We start from the raw sequence: 19,230 nt of genomic DNA, 5'->3' as shown, positions 1-19,230 counted from the left end.
CATTAGTCAATGTGATTATAACGTACTAACATAACTAGTGGTATTTTTTGTAAATTGGATTACTTTGGGGAAATGGCTCACCAAAAACTTGTTTACGTTGGACTTGAAGACAATCAGATTGTAGTCAGCTGGAAAGCAGGCAATCAGAAGAGAGTTCCACAGGCGTGCAGTTCTAAGAAAGAAGCTTTGTTCATGGAATCTACATTTAGGTGTAGGCACAGATAAAGAGTGTGGAAAATTATTGATAGTGATTTTGGCTAGACGAGTGTTTTTCGTAAAAGTTTAACGAGGGGGGACCATAGATTGAAACTCAGACGAGCACTTGCCATGAAAATAACGATAAAGCAGAGACAGGCTCGCAACGTTTCTTCTGTGGGAAAGAGGTTGCAGAGAAGAGAAAAGGGCATCCCCCACTAAGCTACGAAGTCTATTTTGAATTCTGTCAAGGCAGGATAAGTCTTCCTAACAACTCCTGTCCAGATGTGACAACAGTACGCCATCGTTGACCGTACCTGGCTTTTATATAGGTAGAGAATTGCATCAGGAGTAAGATATCTTTAACCATAAAATATTTCTATAAAATTACTGGATTCAGCATGAATAACACAAAAGGGACTGATATGCTGTGAAACAAAATAACTAAATCAAATTAAGTAACAGATCAATGTGTGTCCAGCATGTTGGGGCTAAAAGATGATTCAATTTAGTTCCAGAGTCGATTGCCTCATGATAGGATGCATTATCCTGTTCTTGCGTCTTTGTCAGAAGCAGTCTGCCAAGATGGAGTCCAGAATACAACAATCTATTATCAACAAAAACCAGCTTACTAAACAAATCTCTTTACGTTTAAGTATTGCCTTAAATAAAAGTTTATGTCTATTTAGTAAAGTGATAGTTGTTGGTGTTTAGTTAAGAAATCAGAGCAGAACAATAGAACAAGTGTGATAGCAACTTTATTCAGGAGAGTGTGCTAGGCCGGTAAGATTTGCATCCAGTCCAGGCAATCTGAGGCAAATAGTATCTACAGTACTATAACATTTAGTAGTGGAGATGTTGGTCTTATTTATGAAAGAGGACGAGCCTCCTCTTGTTCCATATTCTATTTTAGTCAGATACAGCTAACTCTATCAAGTGATCTTCTTTATTCTGATGTTCTTCCAAACCAATTAAACTAAAAACATATTTGTTTTTTAATTATTTTAATTCTTAGTATTATTTACTCACTAGGAGTTCTCTGACAATAACCTGTGGTATTCCTCGGAGTATGAATGAAGAGTCTCCCTAAAATTCCAGTGCTCTCTACCTCTTTTGATAATCATTGCAAATGATTTTGCATTATCACAACAGCCGCTTACCATTGATTTCTCACTAGCAATGGCCATTGATATTGCTTGGGATTGAGTGAAAAACAAAATGCATTTTCAAGATCTCAGTGTTCTCCACATTCTTTCAGAGAAGGCCTAGTTAGTCTTCTCCGTTCTCAGTCCTTCAATTCTCCTTGACTTCTTATGATCAGTGTATCATCAGCCAAAGCCATCACTACTATTTTATGGTGCGTGCGTATGTGTAGGAGAGTGCAGTAAGCTATTTTTTGAGATGGAGGAAGGGTAAATCGTTTTTTTTTAAATTTCTAATTAACAACTGTACATTTAGACAACAGAGTAATGTTATTTTTGATTTGAGTCAAATTGTTTCTTAAACGTCTTAAAATGAGCATTTCTTTTCTCATTTCAGAAATCTATTTACAACATCTCCATACGAAACGTCATTTTCTCTCTGGAGTTTCCATCCAGACAGCAACATTGCCAATCACGCAATGACGGACCTGAAAGATCCAAAAGGGATTTACTGTTGGAATAAAAGTAAATAAAGATATCATCTATATACAGGATTAAGTCCGGGTGTTCTCATTGCAGCGATTTCTTTAACGATTTGGAGAAAAATTAAACAAGCAAAACAACAAAAGCTTTTCTAAAAAAAAAAAAAAAAAAAATATTGGGGACGATGATTAGGATCAAAATCGCTATACAGATGGCTGAAATAAGAACACTCAAGAGCCATATACAAAGTACCATCTGAAACCTTGCTTGTTGCATAAAAATATTAACAAACAAGAAACTTCTGTGGTATTCAACCAAACCTGCTAACATATATATATATATATATATATATATATATATATATATATATATATATATATATATATATATATATATAAAATCATCCACACACACACACACACACACACACACACACACACACACACACACACATAATTATATTTATTCATCCACATGTATGCAGTCAGGTAATAGCTGCCGATTATTGTAATGGTTCGAAGCCTTGACTCTCATATGGGCGGTTGGGTTTCAATCCTGGCTTGAGGTAATTGCCTATCTAGCCACACTGATGAGCTGTGATATAGCGAAACAGTACTGTATGTGGATGATTATATGTATTATATCCTAGTATTGAGGAAGAGACAAAGAACTCAAATGAAAGAATAACAACCATTAAAATAAAATTTTTATATGTAGATATGAAAACCTATACGTAAATTATATTAAAAAAGACTGTATATATGTTACACGTTGTTAATTTGATCATCTAGACATATGTTATTAATAAATAAATAAAACTAAAAATAAAATAAATAAATAAATTCAATTTATCAGTAAAATAAGGAGATAAATAATGCGTCAAAGTGAACGCAGAAATAGACAGAAAGTCTACAATGAAGAAACGGACCTGATGAGAATAAAAAAGGCAATTCTAGAACGACTTCAGATCAAAGTAATAGAAACATAAGTCCTAAAACTAGAATATAGCCCTCCCCCACCCACCGCTGCGATACCATGACCAGGCTGAATTGTATTTCCTTTATTTTCCTTCCCTCTCACTCTCTATTCCCTTTCTTTGCTGCACATTTACCCCTAACCCCACTTACCCGCATTCACAAACTAAATACGCCACCTTTTTTTCAGGTTTTAAGTCATACCCGTTTATCTTTTTTTTTTCCGTTTCAGTCTCACTTTTTTTTTCTCGGTCCGATGAGATAGGTCTTTCTAAATTAAGATTCCATTGAAACATGTATGCACATATGTAATCAATAATATTTGTATAATAAACATACTATATATATATATATATATATATATATATATATATATATATATATATATATATATATATATATATATATATATATATATATATACCGTACTTGGGGGTAATTGCAATAAATCCGGGGGTAATTACACCAACTAAAAAAAAAAAGTGCCCTTTATATGCGTGATTGCCAAAAGAGCACTTTTAGCTAGTTGGAGGGAGCGATTACCCTGGACTTGGCGCAATTACCCCAAATTACGGTAGGCACATCTTAAGAATATCTGTTTTATTTTCTAAAAATAAAGAATTTAAGGAGTATTTAAGGAGTATAAATTAAAGGAGTGTAAAATTCGTTATAATAGCGAAATTCGAAATATTAAATTTCGAGTAAAAACAATGGTATCTACTTAATTGTCATGTCACATTAATAAACATATCCAAAAATTACGAAAAATGATCAGGCAGAAAATTAATTATTAACGAAAGTAGTTTTCAAATACCATTAGCAAAAATTTAGTTTTGCTAAAAAAGAAACTGGAGAGTTCAAATCGTGACAAAAAGGAGAGGTAATTATTTTCTGAAAACTGAAAATCTTAGGCCAATTTAGCAAGACTCAATTTTCGGTAGTTGTTATCGAAAAAGGTTTTGATTAATAATTCATTTTCTACCTTATCGTTTTTCATAATTTTGAGATATGTCCGTCATTGCGACATAACAGTTAAGTAGATGCCATTGATGTTAATTGAAGTTCAATTTTTCGGATTTCGCGTGTAACGATTCCTTCACGACTGAGACAATTTTTTATTTTTGTACCTTTTCTCTACGTTAAAAAACGATCCTGGTGTCTGACTCTGTCCCGTGGGGAGGCATTGTAAATAGGTATAACAAAGAAATGCCTAAAATTCAAAGAGTATGCAATTCTAGGATTTTAAATTTAAATTCGGTTGTTTATATTAAAATTAAAAATTTTAGATCCCCTTTATCTTTTTACCTTTCCTTTTAGCGGTCTATGTGGCAGCATCGGGAAGTGTACAGGGTGTTCATATTGACCAACCAGATCGTCGAAAACCTTCCACCGTTCTGCAGAACGTAGATCCTTATGACGTCACTGCCGATTATCTGTTCCTTTATTGGACTGACAAGGAAACAGGTGCTGTTATGAGGTAAGATGAGAAAATTCTACAGCTTTCATGTGAGGGTAGATGTGTGTAAAGAGAAAATTAACTGCATTTCTTCCCGAGTCCACCCAACCATTCAAAGTCTTATATATTCGATGGAAGGGACAAGCTATTTTTTTCATTTCAATATGTATATTTTTCTTGGTGTTTTCTCACTTTAACCTTGTTGGTATTCCTTATTATATAATGACAAATTTCTTTGATTTGGCCATGTGTGCTCTGAACTCTGCGGAGACATCAGATCTGGAGGGTCTTACATACCCTTACAAAACTTAGTTGATAATACAGATATCGGTCTATATAGAAATGATGGATTAGTTATAATAATTAGGATTCCAGCAAGGTTAAAAGAGAAAACTTAAAAAAAAAAAAAAAATTATACATATGTAACGTTGCAGCAGCGCAGGAACAAACAAATATAACATAAATATAAAAAAATCCGGGTCGGCATTTTTTCTTTTTAAACAAAAGCATTTATTACTGTTACTCTCCAATCTCTCACTGCCACATGTTCATCTAACCAGGCCCCGTTTCTCTTTATTCCAACTGCCACATTCAGCTCAATCTTTTTTTTTTTTTTTTTTTTTAATTTTACCTTTACTTTGTATGTCCATCCCCTTCAGCAACAACTTTTCTCTTTCTGACCATGTAGTGTCCTTTTTTCCTTTTCTTCAGTACTCCCGGTAACTGCCCCCACTAATGCCCGTTGGATTATCTCTGTAACCTTCAACTGGTAGTCCTCCAGCTCCAACAAGGTGCTGTTGAACTTCCAGTATTCGGCCAGTTTAGACCTAGAACTCAAGTTCAGATGGGCCATAACTAATTTATGGTCCGAATGTCCTAAAAAGTGGAACGTGGGGCAAGATAGGAAATCTGAATCGCCTCTTCTAACTAACATCTGACCCAAGTAGGTATTCGGATGGGATGGTACAACAGCATGCCACGTCCACATCTCCCACTCGGGTGGTTCAAGCGAAATCTGTCGACCAGCTTGCACAAGGCCATCAGATCAGACAGGCTCCTGTCACACCACACCGCCACGCTAGTCCCCCCCGACCTTATCTATCTTGGGATCAAGGATTGCATTCCAATCACCCATTAGGACTACCCTATCAGGATCATCTAGGAAACCCTCCACCCGTTGAAAGAAAGAAGCCCTCCTCCCCGCGGAGTTGGGCGCATAAACGGCGACTATCCAAAACACACTGCTATTAATGGCAACATCGACGACAATCGCCCGCCCGTCCTCGTCTGCATGAACAACATTCACCGACGCTGATAGGGTGCGATTTACTAGCAAGGAGATTCCACGACTATAGGTATTGCCATATGTTGAATAAACATTGTAGTCGTTCACCAGCACCTGACAATCCCCATCACAAATAAAGTGGGTCTCCTATATAACGGCAATATCTACCTTGAGGGATACCAGATCTCTCAGCGCGCGCGTGGCCTTGCTTCGACATCTGAGGCCCCTCACATTATAAGTAGCCAAATTTAAAGACATGGTCATCTACCTTATTCAGTGTCACACACAGACTTGAAGTCCCCGGGGATGAGGACGTGGCAGGCCTGTCCAAGGCTTCCGGTCAGTAAGTCTGCAGAGGGTACTCCATTCTTGGCCACGCCTCCCACGTCCAGGGGGAAAATTAATTTCAAAGCCGTGTAGAAGGAGGGGTGAATATAAATAGGGACTCTGCCCTCATACTTAAAAGCTAAATTGTTTAGCAAAGGATGCTCTGTGTCCACCAGTTGCTGGCCTGGGATTACATCCTTTGCGGTGTCTATCCACACCCAGAGGGCCTCAGTCCTGGAATCCTTGTTGACCCTGATAAATGTGGTCAACAAGGGAGCGTCCTTGAACTTGGTTGGGTCGGTAACGTTATCGCCACCAACGTACTTTAACTGGTTGTACCGGACCCTCTGTTGGCCTTTCAGTTCTGTTGTTGCCTGCAGAGGGCCTGTTTCACATATCCTTCCTCCTGGAAGGAAGGAAGGGGGAGTCTTTTTGTCTGCTCCGCGTGGACAGTTGTGATTGAAGTTTGCTTCTCTTTGGGAGGAGGAGTAGGTGAGGAGGAAGTGGGGATGGGCGAGTCGAGTGTTGGGGTGTCTGGTGTTGGGGGTGTTGATTTTTTGGGGGGTGTTATCTGATGCGGACCAAAGTGTAGCAGGAGAGAAAAGAAAAATGCAAGGAATTGGGGGGGTGGGAGGTGGAGGGGAGTGGGTGAGATCAGAAGAAAAGGTGGTTTGACCTTCCCTCATGGGGATGTCAGGTTAGTCAGCTCAGATCCCACCGCAAGGGGGTAGAGCAGCGAAGGAAGACGCAGTGGGTGCTAGTGGGTTAGAGTGCCATGTCGCAATTAAGCAAGAGAGGGGATAGACATCTCTGCCCAGAAAGAGAAGCAAAAACGAAACACCCGCCCTACCCACGTCACTCTACCCACAAACAACCCCAAGGAAGCGAAAAAGAGAATCTGGTCTGCTCAATCCACTGGGAAAGCAGCGAAGGAAGACAAAAATTGGGCCTGGTAGGTCAGAGTGCTGCTCAGGCAATTAAGAGTGGAAAAAGTAGACCATTTCAACCTCAGAGGGAAGAAGGAAACGAGAAAATGCTAAGCTAACCCGACCAGGTCGTGTCAACCAAAGAAAGTGTTGTCAGTCCCGAGAACAGCAAACTCCCAAAGAAGGGATCGGTTTTCGGGTCCAGACTACCATGCAATGGCGTTGGTCCTGTGGGAGGGAAAAGGGTCCAGACTCTTCAAAGAGGGGATCGGTCCCACTAACAAAAGTTAGTAAAGTCACAAAGTGACAAAAGTAAACACCTTAAACTTGACTGGTGGGTCAAGTGGCGGATCAAAGCTGATTGCTTTCGGACATTTCTGACGATCGCGACTGGAAAAATACCGCCCGAATTAGTGTTGCTTTTATTATACGAAAAAGCCTAATCCACATGCGGCGAGCGAAAAATGTTGAATATTTATCTTTTCAAAGTCGAGCAAATTAAATAGACAAGTGACCTCTGTTGTTAACTCGTAGATATTATTGATTTATATGTTTTAAGAAGTTGTGACAGACATACACAAAAAGCGAACATACATACATATATGCATACATACATACATACATACATACACACATTTTCGCTTTTATATTCATAGATTATTTTATGCTCCCAAAATCAATAAAAGGGAGTTGATAAGAATTCATAACCTTTCCTAATCGTATAAGAGTTCAACTGAATATAACAAGAAGATCAAATATGGTTTGAACTTATCTTCCACAGGTTCCATAGTCCAATTTGGAAACTATTGTAAGACACAAGCCACATTCATAATCTGATCATCACTTCTTCCCAGGTTTGTGATATAAAAAATCTCGACACCAAGAAATGTGGGCCTGACGTTATTCCTGCTATATTCATAAAGAAATGCACTGATTAATTAACCCTTGTTTTTCTTTTTAAATTCTACAACAAATGCTTTGCCGAATCTTGCTTCCTTGATAACTGGAAAATTGCCTCTGTAGTACCAGTATTCAAGAATTCTGGTGAAAGATTTTACCCAATTATTGTTTCATCAGTCTCCTTCCTCTCTTTGCTACTCTTTGAATCGTTACTCAATCTAGCATTAGTTCACCACCTCATAAATGCTACATTTTCTGAACTGTTGATAACAATCATCTCTGAACTTATATACCATGCTCTGGACAATGCAGGGGAAACCAAGGGGGTAGCCCTCAATATATCCAACGCCTTTGATAACGTCTGATCTTGTGAAAATTAAATTGTACAATATTACTAGATGAATGCTTAATATAATCAAATCCTTCTTTGACAAAAGAAGCCAAGTTCGTCTAACGATAGAGTACTGTTGCCACATCTGGGTAGGAGCTGCTTGAAAGATCTTATCCTGCCTTGATAGAGTTCAAAATGGACTTTGTAGCCTCATAGGAGATGTCCTTTTCTCTTCCCCGTAACCTCTTTCTCACAGAAGAGATGTAGCGAGTTTGTCTTTGCTTTATCGTTATTTTCATGGCAAGTGCTCGACTGAGCTTCAATCTATGGCCCCCACCTCGCCAAACTTTCACAAGAAACACTCGTCTAACTGAAAACACTATCAATAATTCCCCCCCACTCTTTATCTGTGCCTAAACCTAAACATAGATTCCATGAACAAAGCTTCTTTCTTAGAACTGCACGCCTGTGGAACTGTCTTCCGTTTTCCTGCTTTCTAGCTGACTACAATGTGGTTGTTTTCAAGTCCTTGATAAGTGGTGATGCCTATGTAAAAAAAAAAAAAAAATACAGTCGCTTGTCATCCATCCTTTGGCTGCTGCTGATATTTTCATACACGCTCATATACACTCATAGAAATGAAAAAAAAACCAAAAAAACTGAGAGCAAATGTACTGACTAACAAAAATAACTCACTTTTGAAATGTCACTTTAAAATATTGTATGTTTAAAGTATAATATCAATTCAATAACCTAAAACCTAGCCTTGCATACTTCTCGTTTGGCGAAATAGATGGATGAAGAAAGATAGACAGATGAAGAAAATTCAATCTTAAGCTAATATGCATTTTTTTTATTTAATATTTTTGAATGTAAGGCGGTAGTGTAGTAATCGTTAATGGTGCAAATTGGGTAGAATTTGAGTATTCTCAACAAGAACTTGTTTACATTGGATTTGGAGGCTACCATGTTATATTCAACCGGGAAGCAGGCCAGCAGAACAGTGTTCCAAAGACAGGCAGTTCTGAGAAAGAAGCTTTGTTCATGGAATCTGCATTTAGATTTAGGTGCAGATAGAGAGTGGAGAAAATCATATATAGTGGTTGTAACTAGTCGACTAATTTTATGGAAGTTTGGCAAGATGGACCATAATTGGACTTCAGTTGAGCACTTACCATGAAAATAGCACTAGAGCAGAAACAGGCTCGCAATGTCTCTTCTATGGGAAAAATGTTGCAGGGAAGAGAAAAGGGCAACAACTACTAGGCTTTGAAGGCAATGTAAAACTATCAAGGCAGGATAGGGCGTGCTAAGCAGCTGCCCAGATGTGGTGACAGTACTTCATTTTAGGGCAAACCCGGCTCTTATACAGATAAAAGATTATAACAGCAGTGAGATACTTACTGGAGCGATAGAGTGATCCAACCAGTTTTCCTGCGATCTTGATTTGATGTATGTGCTCCAGGAGTGAAGATCAGTCTCAGAAGATTGTCAAGACATGGGGCTTCCTCAAGACGAGAGCCATTCATTTCATTTGGAGTGTGGTGGGGATCAGAGCGATTGTGATAAAAGGAGAGTAGCTTGGTTTTTTGATCCATTAAAATTATCCAACCACCTTTTTCTCCATTGCACTACATTCTCAAGATCAGAAGAGAGGGAATCAGGAAGACTTTTGGTCCTTCATTCCTCACACTCCATGAGTGATGTTTCTGATAAAGGGAAAGGACGCAACCTTAGCAGAAGTTAGTGTCTTCAATGATGCTGGGCTAAACAAAACTGAAAGGGGAAAAATAACAATATACCAAGATCTTACGTACGAAATGAAAAGAAACTGGAATTTTAGGAAGATCTTCACCATTCCAGTAATTATAGAAGCAACTGTATTCATATAAAGGAATTTCAATAACTACCTGGCAAATATACCCGGTGAACCAAATGTAAGAGAGATACAAACACTTGTACTTAAAGAGAGGGTTAGAATCTTAAAAAGATCTCTCGGTCGGAATATATGAGATGCCGGGTGAATGTCTGGCATCTGGTAGGATGCCCCATTCCCAGCTATAACAAAATGATAAGAAAATTAAAAAAAAAATTTAAAAAGTCTGAATCTGATTTAACCTGACACAACTGATATAAAAGCAGAAAATAGATTGGTTAATTTAATCATCTGATGTAGAAGGATTTGAAGTTAACAGTTGCAGTTTAAATGTTAATGAAGAAAAACATGTAATGAAAGATAGATAGGGGCATTTCCTATATTTAAGGAGAGTTTTGGCAGCCTCGTGACTCTTACTTCCCTTATTTGATCTTTTAGTCCTCACATATCATGAGCGATGATTTGATCTTTTAGTCCTCACATATCATGAGCGATGATTTGATCTTTTAGACCTCACATATCATGAGCGATGATTTGATCTTTTAATCCTCACATATCATGAGCGATGATTTGATCTTTTAGTCCTCACATATCATGAGCGATGATTTGATCTTTTAATCCTCACATATCATGAGCGATGGAAAAAGGGGGAATACTTTTTGTTTTCTGGGTTGAAATCTATTCATATAACATTTATCATTGACTAGTTTATGACCTTGAAGTAGTATTTTTTTTAGCTCCTTACATTCAGTAGCTTAATGCCTTGTCTGGAGTGATTTCCATAAAAAAGTATAAATATAGCAACCAGAAGTGACATATTTTTATTTGTCGGTCAGTCATGTTTCAGTTTGAAAAAGTAGTTTAATCACTAAATGCACGGATTATACGTATTCAAACAATTCTATGAAGCTGTCCAGGTCTCAATCTGTCACTTGAACTTTAAGACTCATCATAATCATTATCACGCAATTCTTTTTTAGCATGATATGACTAGTCAGGGTCTTGGTGCTTTATCCTATAGTGGTATAGCATTTCACGCACAGTGTGAAAAGTCTCCCCACAAGTAGTTACCAGGGTTTTGCCTTTGGTAATGTTTTTGTTCAAACTTGGCCTTTATTTTTGCCTGTTTATGCGTTTCCTTTGTGAAGGCTACTGCGCCAGCAAGTTTGGTCTGTTGCTAGCTCTTCTCAATTTTTCGTGTTCTTATTCATTAACTTTTTTTTAATAAAGAAATCATCACCTATCAAGGCCCAGAGACCACTCGAGGATAAGGGTTAAAGAGTGTACAGTAGTCAAAGGGATAATAATCCTAAGTAATCGTTATAAGTGTAAATTTGGTAAATTGGATTACTTAAGGAGAATGCTTATCAAGAACTTATTTACATTGGACTTGAAGTCACCTGGAAAGAAGGCAAACGGAAGAGAGTTCCACATGTGTGCAGTTCTAAGAAAGAAGCTTTGTTCATGGAATCCAGTTTAGGTCTAGGCAAAGATAAAGAGTGGCGGAAACTATTGATAGCGTTTTCAACTAGATGTGTGTTTCTTGTGAATGTTTGGCGAGGGGGGACCATAGATTAGAGCTCAGACGAGCACTTGCCATGAAAATAACGATAAAGCAAAGACAGGCTCATAACGTCTGTTCTGTGAGAGAGAGGTTGCAGGGAAAGGAAAGGGCATCCTCTACTAGGCTACGAAGTCTATTTTGAACTCTGCCAAGGCAGGATAAGATCTTTCAAGCAGCTCCTACCCAGATGTGACAGCAATACTCCATCCTTGGACGTACCTGGCTCTTATATAGGTAGAGAACTGCATCAGCAGGTAGATATCTACTGGATCGATAGAAGGATCCCACCATTTTTCCAGCGACTTTGGCAACGGAGTTGATGTTCGTGTTCCATTTCAGATCAGGAGTAAAGGTCAAGCCCAGAAGCTTGTCAAAACATGGAGCCTCCTAAGACGAGAGCCTGGTGCTTTATCACATCCTTGTAGCTTAAGACTACAATTTAATTGAAATAGCATTCTCTGTTTGTTGTACTGTGTCATGCTTAAGCTTATGGAGGCATTTAACAGATACATCTTAAAAATGTTGTTCTTGTTTCAGTGTGTGTTTATTTTTTTTTCCATTTTCTTACTAGAGCTGATCGTTTCACAGGAGGTGACGTGAAAGTTTTGGTGGAAAGAAATGTCTTCATCCAGCCATTTGGATTGACGGCTTATGACAAACGGGAATTGAAAGGTAAGTTTTGCTTTTGCAATTTCCAAACAAAAACACAGTGCAATGAAATCCAATAAATTGCATACCCCCCCCCCAATATTTTGTTATACACACATGCATGTGATAATATAAACCTCGACTAATACCACACAAAACTGTCTTGAAAAATCAAGAAGGACATACATTCCAACCAAGAATGGAGAGCACTGACCAGAACCCCACTGGAAGAATACAGAGAGTACTGGAACGGTTTAGTGCCACTCAAATTTCAAAGAAGACCAACAATTGATTATCAACATCGCCCCTCCCCCCACTCCCAAGTGTTGGGAAGTAAAAGAAAAAAGAGGGAGAGAGTATAACAAAAGAATAGGAAATAGGGTTGGTGAAAAGACAGAAAGTTGTCCACCAAAGTAGACAAAAGAAGGTTGGCATGGGATTGTTAGTCAGAGTGTGGCAATGAAGGTAACATAAGGATGGAACAATGGATGTAGATATATTTAGTTTTATGACAGTGTGAGTGAAGCATTTTGCCAAGTCTAGTGTTTTGTGATGTTTTCTGATAGATGGTTGACGACGGTTGGGAGTTTCCAGTTGAACGCATTTGCAGTCAGTTATAAGTTAGAGTTTGAACACACTTGAAGACAACTCGTAGCTTGAAGCAGATTGTGAAATGAATTGATCAACCGATGGATGAACACAACCTCGGCAGTAGATAAAATGTGGGCTTTAGCATTTAAAGAGTGGGAGGCATCACATATACACCCAGAGTTCAACAAATATGCATAGAAAGCACCAAAGTCTGTGTTTTCCTTTGAGGTTTTTTTAAATTTTATTTTTATACTTGTGAACCCATGCACTCCTCTCGATGGCTGCCAATATAAGAAAGCATAATGATACAGCAATGAGACAATAAGTTGAAGGAGAACAAATCCATGGCATACAACATTGGGGTCAGCAGTGCTGTCAAGTGGGGAATGTGGTAATGGTAAACGGCTGTTGCAATAAAACAAAATGATTTGTATTGGTTATTTTAAAGAGATAAAGATTGCTGGAGATTTGTGGAGACTTGTTGTCACTTCAGGGTGAATAATCACTGATCATGCCTTGTGTAAAAACTCCTAGTGAGTAGTAAAAAAAAATAAAAACAAAAAATTATTATTATTATTATTATTATTATTATTATTATTTCTTCTTCTTTTTCTTCGTTTATAAACGTCTCTCTGGAAAAGGATGGGATTCATTTCCGAGGATTCCTACTAATGAGACTGTATGCCTGAAAGACATAAAAAAAATTAGTTACAGCAAATTGAAGAAAGGACAGAAAACGAAATCAGCAAGGAAACACTCAAAACAGCCATAAGAATAATGGTAAAGTGGAGAGCATCAGGTTATGATGTAATGCACACAAGCTGGTTAAAAAATTTATGACACTACATGAGAGACTAATTCAAAACCTGAAAAGATGTATCCATGAAGCAGACATACCAGAATGGATGACCAAAGGTAGAATCACATTGATACAAAAAGACATCAAAAAGGGAACTGCCCCCCCCCCCCCAACTACAGACATAACCTGCTTACCAACCATTTTAACAGCACAACTGAGAGAACAATTTTACCACCCCCTTAATAATTCTCGACTATTTCCTGAGAAATAGAAAGGGTGTAGAAAAGGAAAAAGAGGAATATATCATATACTATACATAGGCAAAAAGATCCTGAAGGAGGCAAAAATCTTCCAAGGAAAATCTCTATCACCACTAATTTCATTATAGCTATGATTACTCTTAACAATATATAAAGGAAATTCCAGGCCGGATACAAGTTTACAAATACAGACTAAATAATAAACCACCTAATGTATATGGATGACTTGAAACTTTTCGCAATAAACAAAAAGGAACTAGAGATGCTAATAAACACAACTAGCATCTTCAGTCAAGATATTCAAATGGAATTTGAAATGGAAAAGTGCACACTGCTAGTTATAAGAAATGGCAAACTGGAGGCGGTGAAGGACATGGAACTACCCAAGCAAAGGGAGACGAGAACACTAGGCGAACATGACACCCAAAACTACTTGGGAATTTAGAAGCAGACACGATCAAATCAACAGAAATAGAAAAGAAAATTGGAAAAGAATACCGAAGAAGAACAAGAAAACTTATTGAAACTAAACTACATAGGAGAAACCTAATAAAAGGTATAAACACATGGGCAATATCACTAATAAATAGTGGTGGGACGATTAATCGGAATCATTAATTGTAAGAATCATGTATGGGGGGGGGATCGGAATCGCATCATTAAAAATACCTTAGATTTATGATTCTTTCATTATGATTCTCATATTTTTAAGTTGAACTGTTTGTTTGAAGTGAGATTAATGCTGTCAAAAATTTATGATAAAAACGCCATAGAACTTTTCATAACTACTTTAAAGGTAATCTTTATTCATCTTAATGAGTTTTCTTATTCCATCACATACATAGGCGCTGTCTGTCTGTTTCGAAACTTCGAGGCCTATGATTAGTTATCTGTTTGCACTGTTGCGAAACTTTAAGGGCCACAAGGTAACATTGTTTTCATTTGTGAGCAAAGTTTATTTTTGTATAAAATAGCCTATGTTGTAGTGAAGTAGAAAAAAAAAGAAATAAAAAAAATATATATAAGCCACAGCTGTTCCTCCCAAAAGGCCGAGCTCTTCAACGTCCAAAATAATTTACCGTCATAAAAAAGAATTCCCAGTCACCTCTTCCAACCGTCGTTTCACTCTCTGTGCTCTTCACCCCTGCTTAAAAAAAAAAAAAAAAAAAGTACCGTTTATATGCTGCCCATTTCTCCACTTATGCAAATTGACTATCAACCAGAGCCATCTAGTTTTCCATTTCTCCAAACAGCCAATTTGCAAAGGGGGACAACTCAAACCACATACGTCAAGTCCATTAAAAAGTTGATGAATACTTGCCCCTTAAAGAAAACAGATTTTACAGTACTCCCGTACTCCCATTGCGAGTAAATCATGTTAAAAATTCAGTGGTTTTTCCAACTGGTGACTAAAAAACAAAAGGGGGGGGGGCGTTTATCTTTTGGCAAGTTTTTTTTTTTTTTTTTTTTTTACCGACACTCTTCTATTAGTAAATGAATGAAAAATCTCATTAGTAAATGAAAAATGTCTTGTCAACCTTTATATTTAAAAAAAAAATAAAACAAGCAAAGTCAAATTATTTAAATATAGAACAATATATGTACTTTCTATTTTCTGAACGAAAGCTGTTTCAAGAAATACATCTAAAACTAAAGTGAAACTGATCACATGGTATCAGTTTGCAAAACTTTGACAGTCGGTCGGCTTTTTTGAAGCATCCAAAACAAAAACGTTAGAACTACATATGCTGACTGACGGTTCTGCTTTAGGTTTTTCGAAAGCTACAAAAGAAAACAATCATTTTGCTATCTGTTAAATAAATGCGGTAAGTGAATTTAATTTTTTTTTTCTTTTTAGAAAGTCATTTCATGGGAATAGCTTAGTTTCGTTCGATCAGTTATAACCGTGTAGAAGTCTTAAGTAATTCATAATCGTATTCTTAGTATCACACATAGTGAGGATTGAACCCTTAACAGCCAGAGGATTTTCATTTAGAACTAATTATTACTTAGTACTTTTATCTGTTGCACCACAGATCCTTGTGAAAACTTTATGAGAATAACATCTAAGATGAGAATAAATCAGAATAATCCAAATAATAGAAATTAATTCCCTTAGTTTGGAATAAAAATAATAAAGTTTAGTAAAAAAAACAACAACCCCAAAATGCAAAAACAGTATAATTAAAAAAAGAAAAGAATACATAACAATTTGCAAGTAAATACACCCCTAGGCAATGTTGGGCAGGGACAGCTAGTAGAATCTATATTATATTTTTCTTAGTCTGTCTCTCAGTCTCATTTTTTCTCAGAAACTACCAGGCTAATCTGTCTGAAATTTTGTATTGACTTTTGTTATCATAAGGTGCAGTGAACTAAATATTATGGTAATCGTTTTATGCAAAAATAGAGATTAGCAGGGGTTAACCACCACAATATTACATTTACTCTAGAATTTGACATAAAACATTAATTCTAAGTCAACGGGCTATAAATTTTGTCCGTTTTTTAACGGGTTAAAAAGTCTAGTATATTTATAAAGTAAAAACATTTTTCTTTTCTTTTTTTTTTTTCAGAAATGTCACATCCTGATTTCTTTGGTTTCCAACCTTCTGATGAAGAAGTGGAAACATGGGCAAAAGCCGACTTCAGCAATAACAGTAATTGTGAGAAAACGGTTTTTATTTAATAATAACACCAAAATATTAAGCTAAAAGTCCTATTTGTTTTCAATTGCAAAATAAAAAAAAAAGCTGATTTTGACAGAAACAAAAGGATGCAGTATAGGAATAATGTGACCATTACTACAGGATTATTGTGATTGATGAATAGTGGAGCACCGTCATCCCTATGCAAATTAATAAGCATTTCTTTTGCAATAAAACTTTTAGCAAAAAGCGCCACCTGCTACAAATTATTTTCTTTAATCAACCAATTATTGAAGAGGAGATAACTCTTCATACAAATAGTCTACAAGCATTCCTATTTCAAAGTCCAATTCAGAGTTTCTTTCAATTTTTATAACATTCATTTCCCACTACATTGGCTTCCATGCTAATAATAATATTTTAATATTTTCTATCTCCTCTACAGATTTAAATCATTATTAGATATTCTCTTTTGATGAGCGTTCATGAAAGATATTTTTGAGATGCATATGGATATTTTTTTTTAAATGTTACCATTGTCTAATTTCATTTTCAAATTCTTATATTGTTGTCATTTTGAGATTAAATATTTTCATAGTACCATTTTTCTTTTGGAATATACTTTTTGTGATTACCCATTTTTCCAAACGCTTTGACCAAATTCTATTTAATCCATATTAGATTTGATTTGGTTTATTTAGGCTTATAGATATCAGATGTTCGTGGCACCAACATTGTAGTGTCTTTATCGTGAGGGAAGAGAATATAGACATGGATATATTGTCACTCAAGAATAAACAACTGCAAAATTGTTAGGTAAGAATGTAGATGCACATGCATAACGGATGCAGCAAGCAAAAATATAAAACTTGGCACTGAGGTTGTTGTTATTGTTTTTGTTGTTGTTGAGCATCACTCATTCATTTTTAATATTGATTATTATTGGCATTTGTTTCTCTGATATCTTTCTAATTGAAATTCTTTATAGAAAGACATCGGGAACTTACAGGAGGGACTATGTGAAAGTTGTGAAGTATTTCGGTGGAATGAACTGAATTCGAACTCAAGTTGTCGGTCTGTGTCATTAACTACTTAGCCACTATTAGCAAGGAACAAAGTGTAGCATCTGTTCTAATGCTTTACTTAGTCTATTCTCTCCTTGGTCAGTGAAGGATAAGCCTTTCTAGATTGAGGTAATTTTTGCTTTTATTCCAATCCAGAGGGTGCCTTTCTTGGGGATTTGAATTTTTCTCCACATTAAAAATTGACCTTGTGTCTAACTTTGCCCTCGTGGAGAGGCAAATAAATAGGAACCAAAGCAAGCATCATTTCCCTGGGACTGAATTTGCAAATGCGTTCAAGGTTTTTCATGTATCATCTTTGTAAGCATCACACTTGCGAAAAAAAACTTAACAATTGTAAAAACTAAAACGTGTAAAACAAAATCCAATTGCGTGAAGAGATTTAAAAGAAAGAAAAAAAAAAAAAGAAAACATTTCTCAAATCATAACTTTGTTCAAAAGAAGCCATTGGGACTGATGTTATTCTTGCCATTCTAAAATTAGTAACAAACGAAGCTAATGAAAAAATTCTTCAGTTGATGAATTAAGTTTGATTCTTGAAGAAGATGACATATACAAAGTTTACAATTTATCGATTGGTAAATGAGATTTGTAAAATGTATGAAAAAAATGTTTTATTCAAACCCACTTGTAAATATACATCATTACTAAGGGGTAGGACAACAGCATATTCTTTTCAATGACCTTAAACTATATCCGATGGTGAGGGCCCCAGCTTGCGGGCTTTGAGAAGTGTGGAGCCACCCTTTAATTGCCATTGCTTCCAGGTTCACTTTGACCCGGAGTGGTAGTACCTGTTAGAGTCCCAACTATGGGTTAAATAGAAACAGACTTGAAAAAAACAAATATATTCTATTAAAAAATTTTTCTTCAAAATCACTGGATTCGGCATTAAATAACCTGAAAAGGGTTGATATACCATAAAACAAAAACAACCAATCAACAATCATTATTTTGTCTCTCGAGTGTGTATCCATGGATATCTTACATGCTTTTATATAAAGTGATGTGGTTTTCAGTTGATTAACTTTGTCTAACTGTGTCGGATACATAATCGAGAGTCAAAACGATGATAAAATATTCTGTTGCTATAGCCTTAATTATTACTGTGCAGAAAAAATTGTAAGTCATTTTTCTCTGGAGGTTGAAGGTTCAATCCTCAGTCGGGTTACTTACTTAAGATTTTTACTCGGTCATGGCTGATGGATTAAATAAAGGGTTCAGTTCAAATTTCCATGCAGATTCACAAATTTGACAGAAATATTTCCACGTTCAAGAAGATACACCTGAAGAAGGTCGGAAGTTACATCGACCAAAAGATTGTGCAAATAACACTTAATATGAGACCAGTAATCTGAATAATCCAAATTACCAATCCTCATCTAAAAAATTCAGAAACATGCAAAATACCATTTTTGTATTATTTTATTATTTAGACTATAGTTCTCATCTTGAATGTTATTTTCACAACGTTTCAACCAACATAATATCCAATCTTCTAAAAGTGCCTCATTTTAAACGAGAATCTTTATGACAAAATCAGAAATTTATATGGAACCAGCCTGGGTGCCCGGTATTGCCCGGGTGTTTGGAGGTGCGTGTTGAGCAAAAAAAAAAAAAGTGGTAGTAGGTAGGCAGGCTCAAACCCATACCGCGAAGGAGGAAAAGAACATGAAAAAAAAGTGATGTCTTTGTCACTGCGTCCATCCCCAAACCGGAAGTGACGCAGGTTTAAATTAAGGC

General features: G+C 36.5%; 1 protein-coding gene across 4 annotated transcripts in view; it reads left to right on the top strand.

Annotated features, from left to right (window-relative positions):
- LOC145277627 (uncharacterized) overlaps positions 1 to 19,230 on the top strand; it is a 171,076-nt gene that overhangs the window by 137,275 nt on the left and 14,571 nt on the right. For 3 of the 4 annotated variants that reach the window (XM_080129183.1, XM_080129182.1, XM_080129181.1), the window contains 4 exons: positions 1,735 to 1,862; positions 4,112 to 4,271; positions 12,031 to 12,131; positions 16,334 to 16,423. In XM_080129183.1, coding sequence (XP_079985309.1) covers positions 1,735 to 1,862; positions 4,112 to 4,271; positions 12,031 to 12,131; positions 16,334 to 16,423 — 479 coding nt within the window. The remainder of the gene's footprint in view (positions 1 to 1,734; positions 1,863 to 4,111; positions 4,272 to 12,030; positions 12,132 to 16,333; positions 16,424 to 19,230) is intronic. The other variant, XM_080129185.1, reaches the window with a different exon arrangement.

Source organism: Euprymna scolopes, chromosome 6 (assembly GCF_053919585.1).
Source record: "Euprymna scolopes isolate OS-2025 chromosome 6, ASM5391958v1, whole genome shotgun sequence".
Taxonomy (NCBI): Eukaryota; Metazoa; Mollusca; class Cephalopoda; order Sepiida; family Sepiolidae; genus Euprymna; species Euprymna scolopes.
This window is presented reverse-complemented; position numbering and strand designations above follow the sequence as displayed.